The 20,802-nt window shown below is 37.0% G+C and overlaps 4 protein-coding genes across 24 annotated transcripts in view; 3 read left to right on the plus strand and 1 right to left on the minus strand.

Annotated features, from left to right (window-relative positions):
* LOC136345423 (protein FAM107B) overlaps positions 1-3,371 on the plus strand; it is a 28,233-nt gene extending 24,862 nt beyond the window's left edge. For all 3 annotated transcript variants that reach the window (XM_066293723.1, XM_066293722.1, XM_066293724.1), the window contains 3 exons: positions 672-879; positions 1,566-1,734; positions 2,841-3,371. In XM_066293723.1, coding sequence (XP_066149820.1) covers positions 672-879; positions 1,566-1,734; positions 2,841-2,921 — 458 coding nt within the window. In that variant the 3' untranslated portion in view covers positions 2,922-3,371. The remainder of the gene's footprint in view (positions 1-671; positions 880-1,565; positions 1,735-2,840) is intronic.
* Positions 3,372-3,980: 609 nt separating this feature from the next.
* On the minus strand, positions 3,981-14,391 carry Unc-115a (Uncoordinated 115a). Of its 13 annotated transcripts, none has more exons than XM_066293703.1 (16): positions 14,145-14,390; positions 13,003-13,223; positions 12,764-12,950; positions 12,273-12,493; positions 10,931-11,020; positions 10,723-10,875; positions 10,393-10,461; positions 10,085-10,286; positions 9,783-10,025; positions 9,504-9,732; positions 9,274-9,446; positions 7,604-7,701; positions 7,138-7,207; positions 5,408-5,445; positions 5,082-5,279; positions 3,981-5,022 (listed from the first exon to the last, which is right to left on the minus strand). In XM_066293703.1, exons 1-16 carry the CDS (start codon positions 14,146-14,148, stop codon positions 4,909-4,911), a joined length of 2,310 nt encoding a protein of 769 aa, XP_066149800.1. In that variant the 5' UTR covers positions 14,149-14,390; the 3' UTR covers positions 3,981-4,908. The 13 variants fall into 13 exon arrangements, 10 of the variants coding, with proteins under 10 accessions (XP_066149800.1, XP_066149802.1, XP_066149801.1 ...); XM_066293705.1 differs by lacking the exon at positions 7,604-7,701 and adding an exon at positions 7,944-8,017; XM_066293704.1 differs by lacking the exon at positions 7,604-7,701 and adding an exon at positions 7,944-8,020.
* Positions 14,392-14,719: 328 nt separating this feature from the next.
* On the plus strand, positions 14,720-20,490 carry LOC136345420 (solute carrier family 66 member 2). Of its 7 annotated transcripts, none has more exons than XM_066293716.1 (5): positions 14,720-15,105; positions 15,158-15,294; positions 15,435-15,506; positions 16,371-16,587; positions 16,635-16,769. In XM_066293716.1, exons 1-5 carry the CDS (start codon positions 14,903-14,905, stop codon positions 16,639-16,641), a joined length of 636 nt encoding a protein of 211 aa, XP_066149813.1. In that variant the 5' UTR covers positions 14,720-14,902; the 3' UTR covers positions 16,642-16,769. The 7 variants fall into 7 exon arrangements, 5 of the variants coding, with proteins under 5 accessions (XP_066149813.1, XP_066149811.1, XP_066149814.1 ...); XR_010733142.1 differs by lacking the exons at positions 16,371-16,587; positions 16,635-16,769 and adding exons at positions 19,502-20,005; positions 20,339-20,490 and having other exon boundaries at positions 14,725-15,105; XM_066293714.1 differs by having other exon boundaries at positions 14,725-15,105; positions 16,648-19,475.
* Nedd8 (Nedd8 ubiquitin like modifier) lies at positions 19,864-20,762 on the plus strand. The gene is made up of 3 exons (XM_066293725.1): positions 19,864-20,005; positions 20,361-20,491; positions 20,545-20,762. Exons 1-3 carry the CDS (start codon positions 19,988-19,990, stop codon positions 20,657-20,659), a joined length of 264 nt encoding a protein of 87 aa, XP_066149822.1. The 5' UTR covers positions 19,864-19,987; the 3' UTR covers positions 20,660-20,762.
* The last annotated feature ends 40 nt before the right edge of the window (positions 20,763-20,802 follow it).

Raw genomic sequence — 20,802 nt, forward strand, 5'->3', positions numbered from 1 at the left:
AATTCTGGAGGGCACTGCGTTCTTAAAACTTGAAACTCCTAAGTACCTATCATTATTGAACTTTTTCCTGTATTTTACAAATTATTAGGACGAAACATTTTTTTATTGCATTTCACCATATTTATTCAAAATTGAACGATTAAGGGACATATTATTAGTAAATGCAGCTATAAAATTTGGATTCGTGAAATAGACAGTTTTTCATTTCTTTGTGTAAGTAACCTATGATACATACTTGGGAAAAATTGTTGACATTTTGGTGGAGGCTAAATATTATAGGCTATATATTACGTTAACTTGGGCTCTTTTATCATATTACCTCATATGTTCATTTATTTATTTGATTTTCAATCTAGCACCTACCTCAAGTGTACTATATTCCCTCCCTCTCTGTGTTTCTAAAAATTTTGCACTTGGCATTGAAACCTCTTCTAATCCTTGAAACGGCGCCTTCGCCTTATTTTGAAAATTTGTAAGGTTTCTCTTAAATCGAGCTCTATACCAAACCAACCTTGAAGACAAAGCTTTAATCAAATTATGCCGTTTTTACGGTTTTTCGATACTTTCACAGTCACCTGTTTTCACTTCATACTTCTTGCGTAAGGCGAGCATTTAAAATTAATTAAATTACTCATTCACTCATTAAGTTACGTTAGAATTTTTGATTGTAGTTAAACCACGCCCCATTCTTTCATCTCCATCAGAGACGAGCTCACCCACGACACAATTTGTAACAGGAAAAGATATGATACCGGAGACCAAGGCTCCACACCACCTCACTGACGATGGGTTAATTGCTCCCAGGAAGCCTGCCAATCCTGTTAGGGAGGACCCAGGAAGGCAAAATCTTCACCGCGAACTACGTTTTAATCAAAAAATGTAAGTGTACTGACATTGAAGACACAAACCAAAGAATTGGTTTTCCATCACGTTTTTATTTGAGAATTTTTGTGCATACGCCTCTGTTCTTCATGTGTAATATGTAATGAAAAAACTGTGTCATCGCATTTTTTCCGACAATAGCTTCGCTACTGGCACTTACCCACGTCATCATCATTAGTGGAACAAACACAAGTGTTCTCCAGACCCGCATGCATGCGGACTTATATCCTGGATCTTTTGTTTCAGGACCCTTTGGCCCGTCGGAAATATTTTGTTACAGCATTTCAGTATTAATGTTAATAGTGGAGCTTTGATATCCAGGAGGTTCCTGTATTATAAATCCATGAAGCCCGCAGTTTAACGTTTTTGAAATAGAGGAAACTGATATTAATAATAAACCAATAAAGTGTTTTGCATCTGCACATTTTACAAGAACGGATGTATTGCTGCATTACATCGAAAGCCGAGGTTTTGTGTCGTCATATTCATTCGAGTTAATGAGCTTACATTGCGTACCGGATGCTTTTACCTTTTTGCTTCATTTTTAGTTTATGGCAGTAGCATGGTTTATGGGAATAATATATGTGACGTCATAATTAAAAATTAATAATAATAAAATTTATTGCTCTAATTACGCAGCAATAGTTAAGTCCTGGATTATTTGATATTATCTTCGTCATTAGGGGTAAAAGTGTGCTCAACCAGAAATCGGAGCTCCAAAGGGCGTTGGAAAAGCACAAAGACAACGCAGCAAAAAAGCAACTGGAGCACCATATAGCTGAAAAGACCCCCGAACTCGAGAAGGTGATAGCTGATAGGGCGAGGCGGTTGGAGGGTCCACCCAAACAAGAAGTGAGGATCTAATAAGTGTACAAATGGAAACTGAGCATTTTTTTGGTGAAATTAAACTTCATTAAAAACATACTTATTGGAAATATTAATAATTAAAATAACTTCTATAACAATCTATGATATTTTGCCATTTATCTGAAAGATTATGGATGACCTTGCCATAAAAGCTTAGTTGCAAAAATGTTATTCAACTATTCTCGAATATCTTCAACTTTAGAGAATCGCTTGTCAGCTAGATGATCATGTGTTGATCTGATTAAGTGGAAGTCGAAAGTAGTTAAGTCTGGAAAATACGCTGTATGGTAATGGCATACCTTCCTAGTCTAAGGCGCAGATGAGTACCCGTGCCGGTGTTACCTTATGCGCACGAGTATTGTCATGCAGCAACATCACTTATATGGTTTTTTTCCTCCGGAGCTTTACGTAATCTCATCATTTATGCCTGACAAGATTCATCCGTAGTGGTTTGACCACGTTCCAGAAGTTCGTAGGAAACAACTTCTTTCCCATTTCACCAAACACATATGTATTAAAACATCTTAGGCCTGAATATTTGATTTTGTAACTGATGTGGATGGCTGGCTGGAATTAACCCATATTTTTCCTCGCTTAGGATTGTCCTATAGAACATTCTGTCTATTATCTTCGATTAGCTCGTATGTTCTCGAAGTTCCCCATCTTCAAACTTTTTCCCTACACCCGGACGTGGCTCATCTTCAAGAAAATCATTTTCCTCACGAAACATCCTTCTAACAATTGAGCAGTTAACAAAATTGTGTCCCTAAGCCAAATAAATCATCTTTGTGGTTTCAACTGCATTTTTGTTCAGTTTAAAATAAAACAATATGGAAATTCTGAAATTTTACCTGCAAATATTAATATCGTTATCAAGTTTTATGTGTCGAATGGCAACTCGTAAACAATTGAGATTTTTCTCATATAAACAGCAATGATTAAGCTGCACATGCGCAGAATTGCAGACCAAATTGATGTGTCCACGTATGTTATTTTAATCCGGCTAACGGGAGTGCTCAGTTCCTTTTTGTACACTTATTAGTTTGTTTATTTTTTAGAGAACGCCGAATTGTTGTGTTCTGATATTGTAGAATGAGGAAGACAAAGTCATAAACAAAGAATTTCTTCAAGCCAGAATGAAACTGAAAAAGTCTACCAAGGATCCTAAGTAAAGAAGTGTTGAACTCTACAATAATGTAACAAATAGTCGAATATTTTGTTTACATAAGCTTTGAATATTTATTAATATTTTTTTCTTATCGCGAAATTTCTACCAATATATTTTTCTGGACAATATTCTGTAATGTTGGAAAAGCAGATCTTAATTTGAATATTAATGACATTTTTTTAATGATAAAAACATTAATTAATATCTTATTTAGTGATTGTTTTATAATTTGTAAGTAAGGCTAAGCTTAATACCTAACGAATTATATACATTATAGTGCGCCTATCTTTACAGTTATGCCCATATATTAGACTAATAATATGGTCAATGTGATAAACGTGTGGAAATGTGGCCCTATAGGCATGTTGCCTACTTTTTAAGTTTTGATGTATGTAGGTAGTTTCACTTTAAGGTTGTAATAATAAGGGAAATAAACGTATTTTTCTAAACGTTACTCTACATCTACGGGTGTTTCCTTCATTCCACCAGAGTCCACTTCTGGAGATCAACCGCGGAATCTCGGTAACCGTGAAAGATACGAGGTCGGTTAATTTGGGACAAAGTTGGGAGTCGAGAACAGTAAAATTATAAAATTTCCGAGGACTTTCGAAGGTATTTGAAAAACGTATGTCGAAGATAAGGATACACAGGAGAATACTGAAAATCATATCGTAACATTCCGAGACGATTAGTAGCCCAAAATCTGATTGGACCGTTTTGTGAAAAAAGAAGTCATCTGAAGTGCTATTTATTTCGAAATATCTCTGTTTATTAAATCAGAAAAATATATGTAACTCCTGTGGCGTACATCCTTACTTGGACACCCCGTATAAAGACATCTATTCTTATCTCTTGTGTAATTCAGCATTGAATTCAAGTAAATTAAACATTCGGCAAATAATTTAGCCACATGTCAGGAATGTGTTTTGCCGAAATGTGAGAACAGATTTCCAAAAACATGCTCGTTTGAAATTTCCACTTGACTAACAGTGCTTAGTTCGTTTCCCTGTGTGTGAAACGAAATTAGGAGCTGATTTTGAGGATGAGAAAAAAAATAGAGGCGTTTGAAATAAGACTTTTTATTGCAAGATAAACATCAACCAAACGAAAACTGACATTAAAATAAACATAATATAAATAGAACAAAATTTTACACCTGAAACCTAAATCTACACTATCAAGTAAGCAGTTGGTAAGGTGTCGTTACAAAAAGATAGAAAAGGTGGTTAACAACGTTACTATACGAGAAATGCAAAGGCAGAACTAACGTTTCTCTCTAATCCATCGCAAGCTTAAAATATATAGAAATGGAAATATTTACACTTCGGATTGAACAACAGATTTTCACTTGTATAAAACGTAATGTGTGCTTTTAAGGCTTATAATTATTCCTAGTCGCCAGGAATATTATCAGACATGTCAAAACCACCATAAAAATAAATCGTTTCAAACACAAATAGTACCTAAACCCCATGTCCACGCACCTAAGTAAGCACTCTATAAAGCAATTTTTTAACCTATATTGCCCTATAATAGTGAAGTGTCTTACAAGCTACCGTAAACTTACAAGCTAGAAAAATATCTATAATAATAATTGTAATTTGTTAAAAATAGCTAACAGCTGTCTTTTAAAGGAGATTTGCCTTTGCAACACGGCCTATATAAATGCTTAATGTTTCCCGAAAAATATATATTCCCTTTCAGACGCATTACTATAGCAAGTTTTACGTTTTTAAAGGGTCGTTTAAGCTACCATGTAAGTAGCCACAACGCAGTACCTTAATACAGCCCTTAAAATTACGTTTCTCTTCACATAAATGCAATTTTAATACCAACGTTTCTCCCTAATATCTCCACGAAAAGGAAATGCCTTCTCTGAGCTGCTCGTTTAAAGCTGCAACAGTGCCGTCAAAATTTAAAAAAATGCAACTACGTTTTTTCCTATTCTAAACCTAGTTTTTGATGACGTTTGAAAAACCTGTGGGAAAAAATTAGAAAAGCCGCGCTCGACGTTTCAGTTCGTTTCTACGCCACTGCGGTAATCTGTAGAAATCGGGCCTTGAGGCCTGGAAGATAGCTTCGAATTCCTGGTCTGAGAGATGGCGCTAAAAATTGAAAGAAAAAATTATACAACCATGATATAAAAAAAAAGGGTGCCCTTCACCTCTAAATTGAGACGATCAACATCGACTGGCAGTCGATAGTTGGTGATAACGAGCAGATGATAAGGGTAGATCTTGGCAGGCTCGTTGATCAACATCTGGTGCGCCATGTTGGGCAGGCTGCGTCTGACTTGAGAGCCGTACCCGCCGGGTACCCCGAACCTCCCCACTGCGTACGAAACTGGGCCCAGTTCCGAGTGCTAATTAACAACAATTAACTCATAAAACGGTCAAATGCAAATAAAACATCTTAGTTCGCAGTGAAAACCACACCTGTGGCGGACTATTAAAGGCGTGCAATGGGAGTACTGAAGCACTATTTACATACCATTCGCGTTTCGACATCTGTGATGGACCCGGTGGAAACTGAAGAAGAAAGCATTGGTTTTAGTATTAGGGCGCAGGTAACCATTAAAAAAAATTAAAATGTCACGTGAGAAACGTCAATGTTAGTTGGTAAATGCAAATCAAAACCATAACAGGGTTTTATGCCATAAGAAACCTCAGGAGTATTACAAAACCCATGCAATATCCCTAAGCCAACCCTCATAGTAACCTTTCTAAATTAACCCATCGCCCATAGGATTCAACACATATGCTATAACTTAAGGATTTCTCAAAATGAACAAAACTGGACCTTATACCTGTACAAAAATGATCATAATCACACCCGAAAAGGAACAGCAAATATACTCCCCAAAACCTTAGGAAAAATTCCACAATGTGGCAACACGGATTCTGTTATGAACGAGTGTATTGCGCTATCCGCAGCTAAGGATGATCAAAATCGATCTGATTCTTGATCGATACTATAGTTTTCAGTACGATGCATTTACACAATCGAATGGTTAAAGCCGGCAATTCAGTAAAGCAAAAGGTTGATATAAACGTAGGTCCGCAATTACTTTGTTCATACGTTTTGAGATCCAAATGGAAACGTGCTGAGCACCAGCGCTCTTTAAGAAGAATAGCTGAAGGGTTAAAGAAGGCATGGTCCTAGAAAAATAACACCCCGTAGACTCAAAGAAAAAAGCCTCCGTAGATTTTCGCAATCAGTTGGCCTATCTAACGATATTGGCCCTGATAATTTATACTCTGAACTACATATTTCATTTTTTTGAAATAAATAAACTTTTGTCGCCCTGTATCTTGCAACGGAGGCGTTTGCGAACCCGTGATTATTCCTGTTTGTCTGATTTTTGGAAGTGGATTGCGCTGGTAAAGTTTGGGAAACTAATTTCGGGGCACCCTGTATGGTACGCGTGGCATCTATAGTCGAAAGCACTTTTGTCATGGAATTACTGTATCGAACCGATGCAATTTCTAAAAATGGGACCAACTCGTTATAACATTTTGGCCATTTCGAAACGAAAGAACGGCTGCCTGTTCTATTGGTTCGCGCATTTCAAGGAACATTGTCTCCCTTGGAACTGTTATGTTATATCACAGGAGCATAGTGTACAAAACGCAGAGCTTGGAATTCTCGATTTTGAGCACTTGGGCGCTTTTCTGAGGATTTGAACGCTTCACACCCAAACATACAGGGCGTCCGGTTTTCGACGCCTTCGCAGCGTATCTCCGTTGTTGTTGCAGTTCGAGGGTTGGAGTTTTCGCAAACGCGTCACGTTTTTTTCAAAACGAACGATGCCGCAAACAGATCTGTCGTAGCTCTCTTAGTTGTTGAAATACAGGGCGAAATTGAAAATTGTGCATTTCCAGACGCCTCTTGTAATCCAACTGTCCAATTGCAATAATAACGGAGATACGCTGTAAAAGCGTCGAAAACTGGACACCCTGAACAAAGAAATACATCTACACCAATGCAGGCCTCGTTACAAGTAATACGGAAAATATTCAGGTTGTCGGTGATAGAAAATCCATCACCATCATTGGCAAATACCTGGGAACGTGTGCATTAACGAGTGGGTAATCCTCATTGTGCCCAAGACTGCGTTTTGTTTTTTAATTCATCGGATGAGACGAAAATGTGCTGATGTTAAACATGTGAATAATTAAGTAAAAATAAGCAAGGCGAAGCTTTGTAACTGCAATACTTACTGTCGGATTTTCCGGAGCTAAAGTCAGTGCTATGGGTTTTTACGCCCATCCCGGCAAAAGAATAGTCCCCCTGCGGATAGACATGTAATATCAATTGCAACACTTAACCTACTGGGGCTGGCTTCGAAGCAAATGCAACGCATTATTACTCGTTACGTTTGCCCCTCTTCTACACTATCCTAAACTAAAAGCCAGGAAATCCATTACAAACAAAATCAAAAAGTACAATTGCTTTGTTACGTTTAAACACAAAGTTCATATATAAACACGTAATAGTGTTGTGCTCTCCCTTGGGGTACTTGCGCAGTAACATGCACTCTACCAACCAAACAATTAACACGTAACGAAACTCGCATGCACTCGAACCACCAAAAAATTAGTCGATGTTAAGACACATAAACACTGCGCGCAACGCTGCCTGAGGATGATTATCGTCCGGAAACGTTGCGTTTGCACTCCAACTTACGGGGATATGATTGTAGCTACCGGCGGACGAGGAGAAAGTATGAGATCGGGGGGCCAGGCCGTATCCCGGTTTCGGAATGTGTCTCAGGGCACTCACAACTGACAACAAACGGAAACTCGTTAATTCTAAATTATTATTGTTTCTTGGTAATAATCGACGCGATCTTTCGTACACTTTTCTGGACAATTCCACGCACCACACATTATTAGATCATACGACATATCCACTGACCTTTCCATGCTGTACGGGCGGCAGCACATTTTTTTAAGAGTTGAACTTCGTGTTTATCAAAAGGGGGGCTTAAGCGGGTCTTACTTACTCCTTAACCAATACTACTTACATATCCGTTTCCGGCAGGCAAGGTGTGGGCTCGCAATCCATAACCAGGTCTTGGGGCCATTCTCAGGGACGAAACTACTATACGGCAGGCAAAACAAAGGTGCACAAATAAAAAAAAAAAAAAAAACGAGCGAAAAAATAAAGGTAATTGAATGCATGCCAAAGTAAACAAAAACAAAAAAACACGATAAATAAATCAATCGAGTAGTTAAAATAAAATCGTGATGCCTCACCTTATTCGCTACTACTTTGCGGCTGACTGAAGGCATAAATATCAAGTATGGCTTATATCTAACTTCAATGGCATTCTTAATTAAATCAATCAATCTGAATAGCTAAAGTAGAGCTTTTCATATCGTACAGAACTTAAAATGGTCAATTAATAGTTTAAATTTCGTGCCACTGGGGCTTGCACGTACGAGAGATGGAAATATAAAGGCGCTTCCTCCAGTAATTTTCAAGACTAACTGCAGTTTTGTTAGTTACCGAGCAAATTTGTTTCCAATAATAAAGTGCAGCAGGGCTTTAGCGTTCTCCGAGATATCTGAGCCGCTTTCCACGGGCAACGTTAACATGACGGCTTTTCACTGGCCAGGTCTTAATCAAGGCATTGTATGACATTTTAAGCTGCGGCGTAATAAATATTTTAAAATAGACATATACAGTCTGGCTAAAATGGCCATGAGTTTCCAGTTTCCAAAATAAAATATGAAAAAAACGAGTAAAAACACGTAATTTTCTTATGTAGCCAGACGTATGTCTTAAAGATTCTCAAACGAAACACCCGAAAAATAAAACGAGCTGGTTTAAAAACCAATTGAATTACCTACCTCATAATTTTGTAGTTATAAAGGAAACTCGTCCACGCCACTGAGTTTAACATAAAGTTTATTCGGACCACCCTTAAAACTCAATCTGGCCAAAAAACAGAGGCGTGCTGGTCTTCAAATCGTAATAGAAATAACAAGAAAAACTAATTTTGAAAATAAACATTTACACAATTTGAAATTGCAAAAAAATGATACTACTCCACTGAATTCTTACAGGAAGTAGTTTGAGATTTTTCGAAATAATTACACCCAAATTATTATCTTTAAAATTTCCTTTTTCATCTCCCGAACAAGGAACAAATTAAAAAATTACAAACTTATTTGAGTCAGTAGCGTACGCAATTTAGTGCGAACTTGCAATTTGGTCCTACGGTTTAAAAGATCTCGGCAGAATTCGGGATTGCCAGAGAAAAATATAATTTGAATACCAACCCAGTGAATTTACAAACTAATTATGAATTGATTTATCAGGATTAAATGGAGCCGACGCAGAACACTCACCGTTATAGTTCCATCCGCCTGGACGACTCATCGATGACGATCGCCAGCTAAAAGACCTGTCATACTCGTCTTCATCGAAGGGCCGCACGTGATCTGACTGACGAGAAGGGCTCGCACCTATTGGATTATCGTAGCGAAGCCGGTAGGTCGGCTCCTTATTGGCCGAGGGCGTTCTAAAGACAAAAATTTCTCTCCACAAACACTCACTATTTTGTCAAACCTTTAGATACCTAGAGGCGTTCCTCGGGTCTAAATGGGCTGCCTTCCACTGCTTGAACTTTTCCCTTTCCTTGACGTTCTTCAGAAACACCTTTCCGATGCCGCTACCCATTTTGCTCAGCTCTTCCTCCTCTTTCTTCAGCTGAATATCTTCGATCTGCTTCTCGGTCAAGCCGTCCAGATCATCGTCTTCCGATTCGGGCACTCCCTTATACGAATCCGACCATCTTTTCCTCCTCTCTGCAACAGGTTTTATAACATGAACAAATTCACTAAAAAAACATCCTTACCGGGATCAGTATAAGGGTAAGGCGGAGCTGGAAAATCATCCCTTTCAATCTTGGGCGCCTCTCCCGGGGCTGGGGGTTTTGCCCCCGGATAATGACTCAGTTCAATTGGTTCTTCGTTATTCATGTGGGGAGATTTTGGTCTTGGAGTCTCAGTTCGAATCGAATCCACCAAGACTTTCATTGCCGATCTGGAACCGAATCGTTTTCCTCCCGCACCAGTCGAAGAACGAAGGGAATTCTGGGCTAAATCACAAGTTATTTTTCGTTTTTCTCGTTATGGTAAGCTTGTAAATAAAACATACAAGTAGGCCTGTGGAAATGAGGCGACGTGGGTGGCCTGTCATAGGGATCAATGGGCTTGCGCAAATATCCTAACGTAGGCTCATCTGTCAAATAACTGTACGTATATATTCTAGAAATGTCGTCGGCTATGGTACCAGATTTATTGTAATCGCGCAAGATCAATCCGGGAGAGGGCGTTCGATAGCGAGACTGACTGAAGTGCTACAATTAAGATAAAGTAATGTAGTTAAAGGAAAATTAACCAATGTAGGAAATAAATGGAAATGCATAATGAGGCATAAAAAAGAAATAAATAAATAAAACCAACCTTTCGAGATGTGTTGGTAGGGCTGTACAAGGAGCCATTACAGCTAGAAGTGCGCGATCTCATGGAAAACTGAAAGAAAATCATGCAAAACGAAAACAAAATTTATAATAAGCACAAGCCGGTAAAAAAACATTTTCAAAATCCCACTACACACTTAGTTCATCCTATATCCAATTTTTACATATTTCAAGTTTCCAGCATTAAATAACGATCAAAAATAAAATAAATAAAAAAAAAATCTATATAAGCGAAAGACAAACTCAATTCTGGCAGTCAAAAAGAGGAGGATTTTTTTCTTTTTCTCTCCTATAACTGAACGTAGGATCTTACCTGCAGTTCGCTAGCGCCACTGGTGCTATGTCTATCGAAGTCTTTAGTGCTAATATCGGTGTCTGTGATGTTTCCGTTTTCGGGACCGTTCAAAATCAGACCGTCTTCGGCTTGGGGCCCGGGACCGCATCTAGGATGCCACACCGCACCTCCCTGCGTTTATACACGGGAATAAATACTCGAAATCACAGTACTTATTGCAACTTACTTGAAGATACATTTCCTCACCATCTCCAAAGGGATCGCCGCATTTTGAGCATCTGGCGCAGGTCGGATGGAAGTGGTGATTGTCGCCGGCCTAAAATCACCCCAGGAAGAAAAAAGTACTTAAATGGTCATTGAAGGTTGAGAAACTGCGGTTGAAATAACTGTAAGCTAAAGAACGACTGGGCCGCGTCAATAGTGGCTTGAACTCTTCTCTTCACTTCATGCGTTCAAAGCGTTTTAACACTAAAATTATTTCATTAAACTTGCAGAAATAATTGATATTCAAAGTCCCAAAATGAGGACATTTCAGGCAGTACGGAATGGGCCCTCCTTAATCGTTAATCATAATATTGTCTTTATAATTTACAGTAAAATATTCAATAATTATTTTAAATTTTGCACAATCGGCCTTCCGCCTACGTTTAGAAATTTCCAAATGGTAATTTACATGAAACTCATAGACAAGCAGATGAAGACGAGATGTGATCAGTGCCCTTTACGACGTCGCAAGGGTAAACTGCTGGTTTTATTAGCGCCTTGAATCTATGAGTATTCTATTAAGCCACCTGATGCGGTTCTCCTAAGCAAATGCAACACAAAATTTTTACGTTAGCGAACTTTTATATGTTCTGTTATCAGTTTCATGGCAAAACATGTGATATTGGGAGTTCAAGGATATTAATTGGACTGGTGGGGACCCTTGTTAAACGCCCGAAGAATTTCAATTTCGTAACGCAAGACAATTATTTAATTCAAATGAAATGAAACACGTTCTTATCATTGCAGACTAATAAAAAAAATCGTCCTCCAACTTTAGTTAACTCATCATCTCATAGTTTTAAATATCTCTAGTATTTATGCTATAAAGTGATGATAGAAAAAATTTAAACTGATTTGTCAGTTCCCGTATCTTCACCGCTATTTAATGAACGAGCAAAGATGGAAATTTGCATAAAAATAGCGGTGAACGTCGCACTCCAAAATTAATCAGTTAAACATATCGTCTGAAAGCGTAAACGTTCAAAATGTCGCTTTATCTCCGTGACTTTACTGGAATTTTTCTATAAATATGTTTTGTTTTTCTAAAAACACTAATGTTGGAAATAACAAAATTTCTTTAAAAGGACATATGTTCCGTTATACATAAACGAGCTCTAATGCAGCACCTTCCTTCCCCATAACATTAAAATGCCACCGACAATTAAAGTACCAATAAACATAGATTAAATTAAAGCATGACATCATTCACCTTGTAGAGTCTAGATCTATGATGTTTATTTTTAGCAATCACTCATTAGTCGGAATTCGGTAATAGACCGAGAGTCCATATTACGTCTTCTTACCTGCAAGACTTTGCCACTAATGTAGCGGTTGCAATAGGCGCACTTGACCCCAAATTGCTTCTGGTAGTCTCTTTCGCAGTAGGGCACCCCATCCCTGCCCATATACTCGCCGTGAAGCACCGTACTACAGGTATAACACTTGAAACACCAGATGTGCCAGCTCTTATCCAGGGCGACCAAGACTTGGCCCTCTTTGAGGTCCTCTCTACAGCCAGCGCACTCTGTATTTGGAAATAATTCTCAAAAATGGTTTAAAGTTTACATGCACAAGGAAATGCACTTTCAGTGTTGATGTTAAAGTGATAAATTTGTAGAGCTCCGGGGTTTCCCTGTGTGACTGATTATTATTCAATTTTAATAACATTTTGAACATAGTGATGACAGAAGAAAATTAGCATACTGCAGCTACTAACTCTTTTTATAAATTGAATATCCATAATCTAGAGGAGTCATTTATGTTAAGAACTAAAAGTATTATAACCAAAACTTACCATTTGGCAAGGGACTAGTGGCAGGACTGCTTTTAGGTGTGGAATCTCTAACTGGAATTTGAACACACTTCTGGCAAAGCACCTCCTTTCCAGTATAAGTAACCTTTTCCCCTGAAGGGAAAGGTTGCCGGCACCTTGCACAGGTAAAACACTTTTGATGGTAGGTCTTGCCTAGTGCTGTAACAACCTACACAGAATTACCTCAAACTTTTGAGCATTGACAGTTTATGAAGTCTTACTTCTCCCTCAACATAATCACCACAAGACGCGCACTTAGTTCCGAAGTTTCTTTGGTAGTCTGCAGTGCAATAGTAGGCACCCTCCTTACTGAAAAAGCCTCCCTGAGCTAGGGATGAGCCACAGGCCTTGCACTTAAAGCAGCTAGTGTGAAAGTATTTGTCTTGGACCCTCAGGACTTCGCCCGAACATTTTTTCTTGCAGGCTTGGCAATATGCTTTGCCTGATACCAATAACAAATATTTACATTGTGCATGACAAAACTCTCTAAATACAAACGTAAACAAATGACTACAATTGAGTCTAGTTATGTAATAATTTTTGTGGTAATTCCGCAAGTTTTTGATACAAAATACACAATTTTAATTGACGCCCACTAAATGGCTTGCCCAAAAACAATGACAAATGCTTAAACTATGCATACAATTTTACAGATTTTGCTTGTTACATAAGATAATAACAATTACCTGTTGTAGGCTAATTCTTAGAAAAACCAAAAATATGGCTGTTAAGTAAATAAGAGAAATTTCAGAAAATTACAGCAATATTATAATGTTATACAAGTAGGTAACCTCTGAATTTCGATTTGTTTTAAAAACAACTAAAAAATATAGACTATTGAAATAAGTACACTGTAATACTAAAAAAGAGACTCCAAAGAAAAGTCTTGAAAAGATTCAATTACTCTAATGAAACCCAACAAGGGGCAATGAGCCTCTACAGCAATTAGAGCTGAAAAGGGGCCCCAAAAATTCAGACTATACCCACAACATTACCTATAAGTGGAGGCTATTAGTACTTAGTTTTAAACCCTAATGGAATTCCTATAGTTCCTCAAACCCACTCCACCTACATTAATAACAACATCTATTTAAAGAGTTTCCCATTAAACATTTCTTAATGCACCTAAAGGAGAATTAATGAGGAGAAATTGACTTGATCTATCTGATCTTGTACCTGTTCAATGTTTGATTAAATAAGGTGTTAATCAATGGAAAATACACACTTATGACTTTGGAGTATGTGTTTATGACACGGAAACAGGTTGGAATGTTAACATTTGCGCCGTAATTAGGGCAAAGTGTACTTTGAAATAGATTTTATTCACACCTACTACTCGGCTACAGATAACCCAAAAACTTACCCATTTCGCCACGCTAAAGATCGACCGATACGGCTTAAACTTGGTAAGAGGAAATTCCTATTGCTGCATCACTCTTGCGCCACGTGATTTAATTCTGGAATTAATTGGTAACTAATTTTCGGAAGCTTAAATAATAGTAATTAACAAATTATCAGTAGAAAATTAAACAATGGGCGAGCCCCAAGACCTGACTCTGACAGCGACAACGACAACGACTAGAACGACTGCGGCTATGACAGTGTCTTGTATGTGCATTTGCAGAGGAGCAGCACTTTCACTATATGACTTATCTCTGACGAAATATTTAGTTAAAGAAAGCCATTTATTTGGCAACGCTGTATTATGTTCACTATAACATACTTATATTTTAAATTCAAGAGTTTATGGTGAATTGATGATTTTTCCTTTTTTTCTAATGAAAAGAAATGTGCAATTGTGTCGCAGCAACAACCCTTACTTAATAAAATACAAATAATAATTACGTTAAAATTTTATCACGAAATGCACTGTTGCCAGTTTGAAAACCGCGTAGATTCTAAAGAAAAAAATTAATTTTAAATAAAATTCTTTCAATGTCACTGGTCGCTGTCATATGTGACTGTTAATGTGACAACGCTTGAACTGCTGTTTAGTGTTTCTACTTTTTTTGTGTTTAATATTTAATTTTGCTTTAAATTGAAATAAACGAGAATTCCTTTTTACAAATGAGAAAAATTATGTAAAAAAGAATAAACCCATAGATTAAACGGGTCCGAAACATGGATTGGGTTATATCAGATGAGCTGTCCTTGACTGTAGGCCAGATTGTAGGATGGGGGAGCGCTGGAGCAATGATAATTGGGGGAGTAATTCCCTATATACCCCAATATAGGCAAATAAAAAAAACCAAAGACGCAGAGGGTTTCTCGCTTTTAGTTTGCTTAGCTCTACTTATAGCCAATACTTTAAGGGTATTGTTTTGGTAAGTTTTGATAGGCTTTGAAGGACTTTAATTGAATGGGGCTGCGATTTAGGTTTGGAAAGCATTTCGAATATCCCCTGCTAATGCAGAGTATAATAATGACTGTTACAATGTTTGCCATGATTCATTTATGTGTTCAAACTCGTAATAAAAGTGAACTACAACAAGCAAGAAGAAGAATATTTACTGGTAAGTTGTTCCTATTGTGCTAAACAGCAGTCCTCAGGATATTTGTGTTATATAACTTGTACATAATGCTTTGTGCCCTTGTTTCTTTTACTTTGTACTATTTTGAATTAGTAATCTTATATAGTGTTTTTGTTTGGCAGCCAGTAGCCAAGAAGTAGTGAGACTAAAGCTTCTTTCTGCAAAACCTCGCCCTCCTCAGCGCATAATAATTGGTAATAGGCATGCACGCTTAAGTTTCTTAACACATACTTTACAGTGATTGTTTGCCTGTGTTTGCACATTGTTTTCTGTTCTGGCAGATGCTTGTTCTATCTACCTCAGAATCTTTTAGGTGCCCAGAAAATATGGGTTGCACTGTAAAAAACGACATTTTGAGAATTGGATAGCTAATTACTATGTATGCCTGCTTATATGTGCCTACAAGCCAGAGTTTGCTATTGAAGTCGATTGGTGACGGAAGCTCCAAACTGATTAATGCACTGGGGTTCATTTCTTTTATGTATATAATATGCCAGTATTAATTACATGAAATCACATTACTGAAGGTTATAGCTCATTTGCATGTAATAATTGTGTCTTCCTGAATGCCCTGAGCATTCATACTTATATCTTATATTTGTCTATAAAACAGAACCAATAATTCAAATATTTGGATTTGAACTTTGGCACTGCTTATCAATCAAATATAAATAAGTAGTGTGGGAATGTTTTTGAAAGGATAAGGTACCTATTTGTGTATTGAGGTCATCACAATTTTACCAGCATCACTGAATTATAATTAGTCATACTGACTTTGGTCTTTGTAAATAAATTTTAATTTACTTCATACATTAAGCTTGAATTAATTTTGGGTTTCAATTCTTTTCAAATTGGCCTTTACTGTGAGCACAAAGTGTCTCACCACAATGTTTACTCTAATTTTCAATCCATAAAACTCTGTACACAGTGAACAAATTGTATTGTCACCAAAGATTATTATATATGGTAAACAAAACATTACTGTGATTCACCAGAGTTTGTGCTCCAGAAATTGATAATCACCTGCAGGTTACCTAAAGCTGAGTCCCATATTTCAGATTTCGACGCGAAAAATTTCTGGAATTGGTCTGATTTTCAGTCCTACCTGGACTGCATGCTCGTATTTACCATAATAGCTTCCTTGTTAATGTACTTGTTCATAGAGTATATAATTTTTGTTGAGCTTATTGGATTCTTGGCTGTGTTTACTGAGGCAATGCTCGGGATGCCTCAGCTGATAAAAAATTACCGGAGCAGATCTACGGAGGGAATGAGGTTGGTTCAGTTACTTATTCCCTTCCCCCACATCACTCTTAAAGAAGTGACTAATTCCAGTCTAAGTATGGTGGTTCTCTGGACTTGCGGGGACATATTCAAAACCCTCTATTTCATCTTGCGGGACGCCCCAATGCAGTTCTGGGTGTGCGGCTCACTGCAAGTGACCATCGACATGCTGATTCTGCTCCAAGTGTACATATACAGGGGCAACAGCAACAGCAATCGATTCGGGCCACATCGGATCGATTGAGTGGTCGTCAAATGGACCCACGAAGAGTGCAGACACCCACATAAAGATCCGCAAGTGACTGTAATCAACGAAAATACCTGTGGGGATAATTTCACATTCGCGAATGGAAATTGCGAGGAGTTTTATGACTCAAAAGTGAATGCGCAGAATTTCGTCGTGAGTGCAGATGTACATGTGATGCGCGAGAAAAGTTTGAGTGTTTCTAGTGACAATATTACCAAGGTTAGCGACAATTTAGAAATTTTGTACAGGGACGTTAATGGCGGTTGTTGTACAGAAAAAACGGGCGGGGATAAATTTCTTCAGACCTACAGTGTAACTTATAAGAAAAACAGCAAAGTTAGCATGTTCATACATAGGCATACATTATGACATATAGTTTGGACCCTAAATGGCTTCCATCGGCGTATTTTGAAGCTTCCATGTATAGGTTTCTAGGAAAGACAATTTTAAGTATCATTATGATATTTGACCGGCAAGGAAACTATTCTCATTTCTTTCAGAGATATACAGGGTTCCTATACACATAATTATCTATCAATAAAGGTTTCTTAGGAAAGCGGTTCCGTAATAGGGTGGCAATAACTTTTTTTCAGCGTCAATCAACCTATTTTGCCTGCTACTACCCAAAAAACCATATGAAACTATATAAACACATGGGGAATATTTTATAATGGCCACTATATTACATCGCTTTTCTAGAAAACCATATTATACATATGGTATGATAGGAACCCATTTCTAAGCAAAAAAAAAATAGCACAGGGTGGGACATGGGAATCGGGTGTTTTTGAAATAATCATAGAATCGTTAAATTTTGATACATAATTTGTTTTTTATTATAACAGCATGGTCGAAAAAATACTATTTTATAATCACAAACAGAAAATTACATCTGGCATGTTTCCGAGCAGAGCGAAGTGGACATTTATATATCGGTTACCTCACTCTTTCAATTTTTCTCACAGTGCACACAGTACGTTGATGGCGGAGAGGCTTTTTTCCTATCGTTGAAACTCCTTTTCGTAGATCGTTAACTCAACGTAAGATTGTGTCACGCTTGAGAACAGAATAATATCGATTAATGTCAAATCTGTAACGTAACTTACGCCGAACTGCAGTCACAGACTCAGCTCTCCTAACAAAACAATTATAAGCGAATATTCGATATTCTAACGTCCAGGACGACTTCATGGTGGCAACTGAAAGATAATAATAAAATGCTACAAGCCAAAGAATGAAATGCCTTTTAAAGTACAACCCTTCCATTGTAAATGGTCGAGTACTACTCGTTCGAAAAAATCTTGGTTCCTGCGCCGCATCCTGTGTGTTATGCACCAAGCTTATGAAGTATCGTAAGTCCCTATACTATTTTATATCATGTGCTGAGCGCCAAGCTTAAATCTTAATTAATAATTAAATAAGAGCGGTCTAAAACTTGAGAGGCACAAGTGTTTCACATTTGTGGTGTATATCACGAATTTAAGTGGAAATGTAGGGATTGTGTAAGTGAGAGACGGACAGCACAAGCTATTATGTGCTTCCGACAAAGATCAACGAAGTGTGGTCAGTTGGGCTAGTTTCTCCACTTCGATGTTTAGATTAGTGCCGATTTCTTTGCTTTCGCCACGCTTTGTTGATCTTTGTCGAAGGCATATTAAACATTGTACAATTCATTTCCCACTTGCACAATCCCTGTATTTTCAATTGAATTTACGGTACCTGTATACGGTTGTTCCCACTACTAGATTTTATAGATTTGCAGCAAACTTATTTAAAGTGAAAATAAATGAAATCTACCATGAATTTCCATGGCAACCATAAATAGAACAGTAATGGGGTGATAGCCCATTTACTGCCTAGGTACATAATGAGCCACATGTCTCTCATTACTTTACAATAATTCAATATACCCAATAATAGTGTTTTAAAGTCAGTAGTGGGAGGAGTAAGTATACACCAATTTTTGATTGAAATACTTCTAAAGAATTAGTATTTAGTGCACATTATTGCTCCTATTAGAACTTGATTCTACCAATGACCATCATAGGCTTTTTCCAACCTACCAAGCAGCTCGTACTAGACACATTAAGAACCCTTCTTAGTAAGCGCACCTCTCGTTTTGAAAATAAATTTGCAAGGCGTGTTGCTCAAAGGAGTTTTCGAACCATCCTGAGATGGTTTCCTTACCAGTTGGAACAGGCCTATATTTCTAACTTATTATTTTGGTCGTTTCTATTGTTGATTTAAAGAAATAAAACAGTTTTCGCTCACGTTTAGTCAAGCAATAAAAACCTAATAAGATAATTATTTCGCGCACACTGCGACCCTTATGAAAAATTTTGAAAACACTATTATAAAGATATAAGTTAAGTTTGGAGCTTCCTTTGAAGAGTGAAGAATATTAATAGCTACAATAATTGAAGGTTCTTATTTTTGAATGAGAATAGTGTTATTTTAATAATCATTATTCCTGATTAAAAGGTAATTTCGACTGCATAATATCCTTTTGCCATTCTGTGATTGTAACGTTTGTCCCCCTAGTCATTCCCTTGTCAATTGTTCAGAGAGTAATACGTATTTCAAATTATGTTATGTTGTTAAAAATATAAATAAAAAATATCTTCTCAATTGACTTTTTCGTTTGTATTTTATGTTTAGGTCAAAAATAGTGAAAATAGCAGAAACTTGAAAAAGCCGCCACGATGACGTATTAACAGCTATGAAGTTTTACAAGTGCTATTGATTAAATACAAAATAAATGTCTGATTTACCAGAATTCTTGCTTTCAAACCACATATCCAGCAGAAAAAGACGGAATTATAAAGTCACCATGAGCGTGGTAAAGATAGAGAATCGAAAACTGACACCTCACAATAGTCCTTTATTACTATCTTTCTTACACAAATGGATACCCTATTAACCCTCTTTCTCACTCCAGCATCGGCTTTAAACTTTCATAATTTTGAGGTTAAGAATTGTATGTTTGCATTTTAACTTTGTTCTTATTATTCTTTATATAAATTGTATAAAATAAAATATTTCTTAAAAAAAAATAATTTATACAGCCATATTTAAGCAAAGGTTCAATTGAACGATCTCCCACGAAGTATCTTTGATTATTATCAGTTAATTAAGCCCTTAAAGATGCTCATCAAGGTTAAGGTAAGTTTTGGTAATTTTTTAAGTTTAACATCCTCTATATCCCATTCCCTATCTGCATTACACCAATTTACATTATTAACAACCCATTCATTACAAGCAAGCAAAATATATGCAACTGTAGGTTATTAACAAGTCAAGGCTAATCGAGTTCCATAGGCTCAAAAACTCATAATATTAAAATGTGTATAGATTTTTCCAAAAATATACATTAGTATCTTCATAAAACTATTCTTACAATCACGATCATATTAATCCACACCTACATCCGTGCAAAAGAATGAATTGAATACTCCTGAACCTCTGTCATTGACTCCCACTTCTTCATGTCCTCAGGATTAAAAGACTTTCAATTTAGACTTTAACTGGTAAAGAAATCGAAATTGACATCGAGCCCACAGACAAAGTTGAGAGAATCAAAGAGAGGGTAGAGGAAAAAGAAGGCATCCCACCACAGCAACAGAGATTAATTTTCTCAGGAAAACAAATGTAAATTAATCGATAAAGGATTTTTCAAATTTTAGCATTTTCCTATCTTTTAGGAATGATGAGAAAACTGCCCAAGATTACAAAGTACAGGGAGGTTCAGTATTACATTTGGTATTAGCTTTACGTGGTGGGGACAAAGAGGATGATGATTGTAAAAGGTTTTGTTAGATAACAAGTTGTGTCATTTTGTAAAGGTCACCTCTTGATACTATTAACTTATGTTTGTTGTTTCTTAATTAAGTCATCATGAAATAAAAGGAATTTTAAGCATTGTGCATTGTTGTTGCCTGAAAAGAAATTTACTCAAAATA

Source organism: Euwallacea fornicatus, chromosome 19 (genome assembly GCF_040115645.1).
Source record: "Euwallacea fornicatus isolate EFF26 chromosome 19, ASM4011564v1, whole genome shotgun sequence".
Lineage (NCBI taxonomy): Eukaryota > Metazoa > Arthropoda > Insecta > Coleoptera > Curculionidae > Euwallacea > Euwallacea fornicatus.

Bases quoted from the DNA above. Each gene is read 5' to 3' on its own strand.
- Unc-115a (XM_066293703.1), bottom strand. The intron at 10,287-10,392 runs GTTGGTTTTATT...TCTTAATTGTAG, and splicing joins CTACCAACACATCTCGAAAG to CACTTCAGTCAGTCTCGCTA. The intron at 9,733-9,782 runs GTAAGGATGTTT...AACCTGTTGCAG, and splicing joins TTACCCTTATACTGATCCCG to AGAGGAGGAAAAGATGGTCG.
- LOC136345420 (XM_066293714.1), top strand. From the start codon at position 14,903: ATGGATTGGGTTATATCAGATGAGCTGTCCTTGACTGTAGGCCAGATT. The intron at 15,106-15,157 runs GTAAGTTTTGAT...GCTGCGATTTAG, and splicing joins ACTTTAAGGGTATTGTTTTG to GTTTGGAAAGCATTTCGAAT. The intron at 16,588-16,647 runs GTTGGTTCAGTT...GACTAATTCCAG, and splicing joins AGATCTACGGAGGGAATGAG to TCTAAGTATGGTGGTTCTCT.
- Nedd8 (XM_066293725.1), top strand. The intron at 20,492-20,544 runs GTAAATTAATCG...CCTATCTTTTAG, and splicing joins ATTTTCTCAGGAAAACAAAT to GAATGATGAGAAAACTGCCC.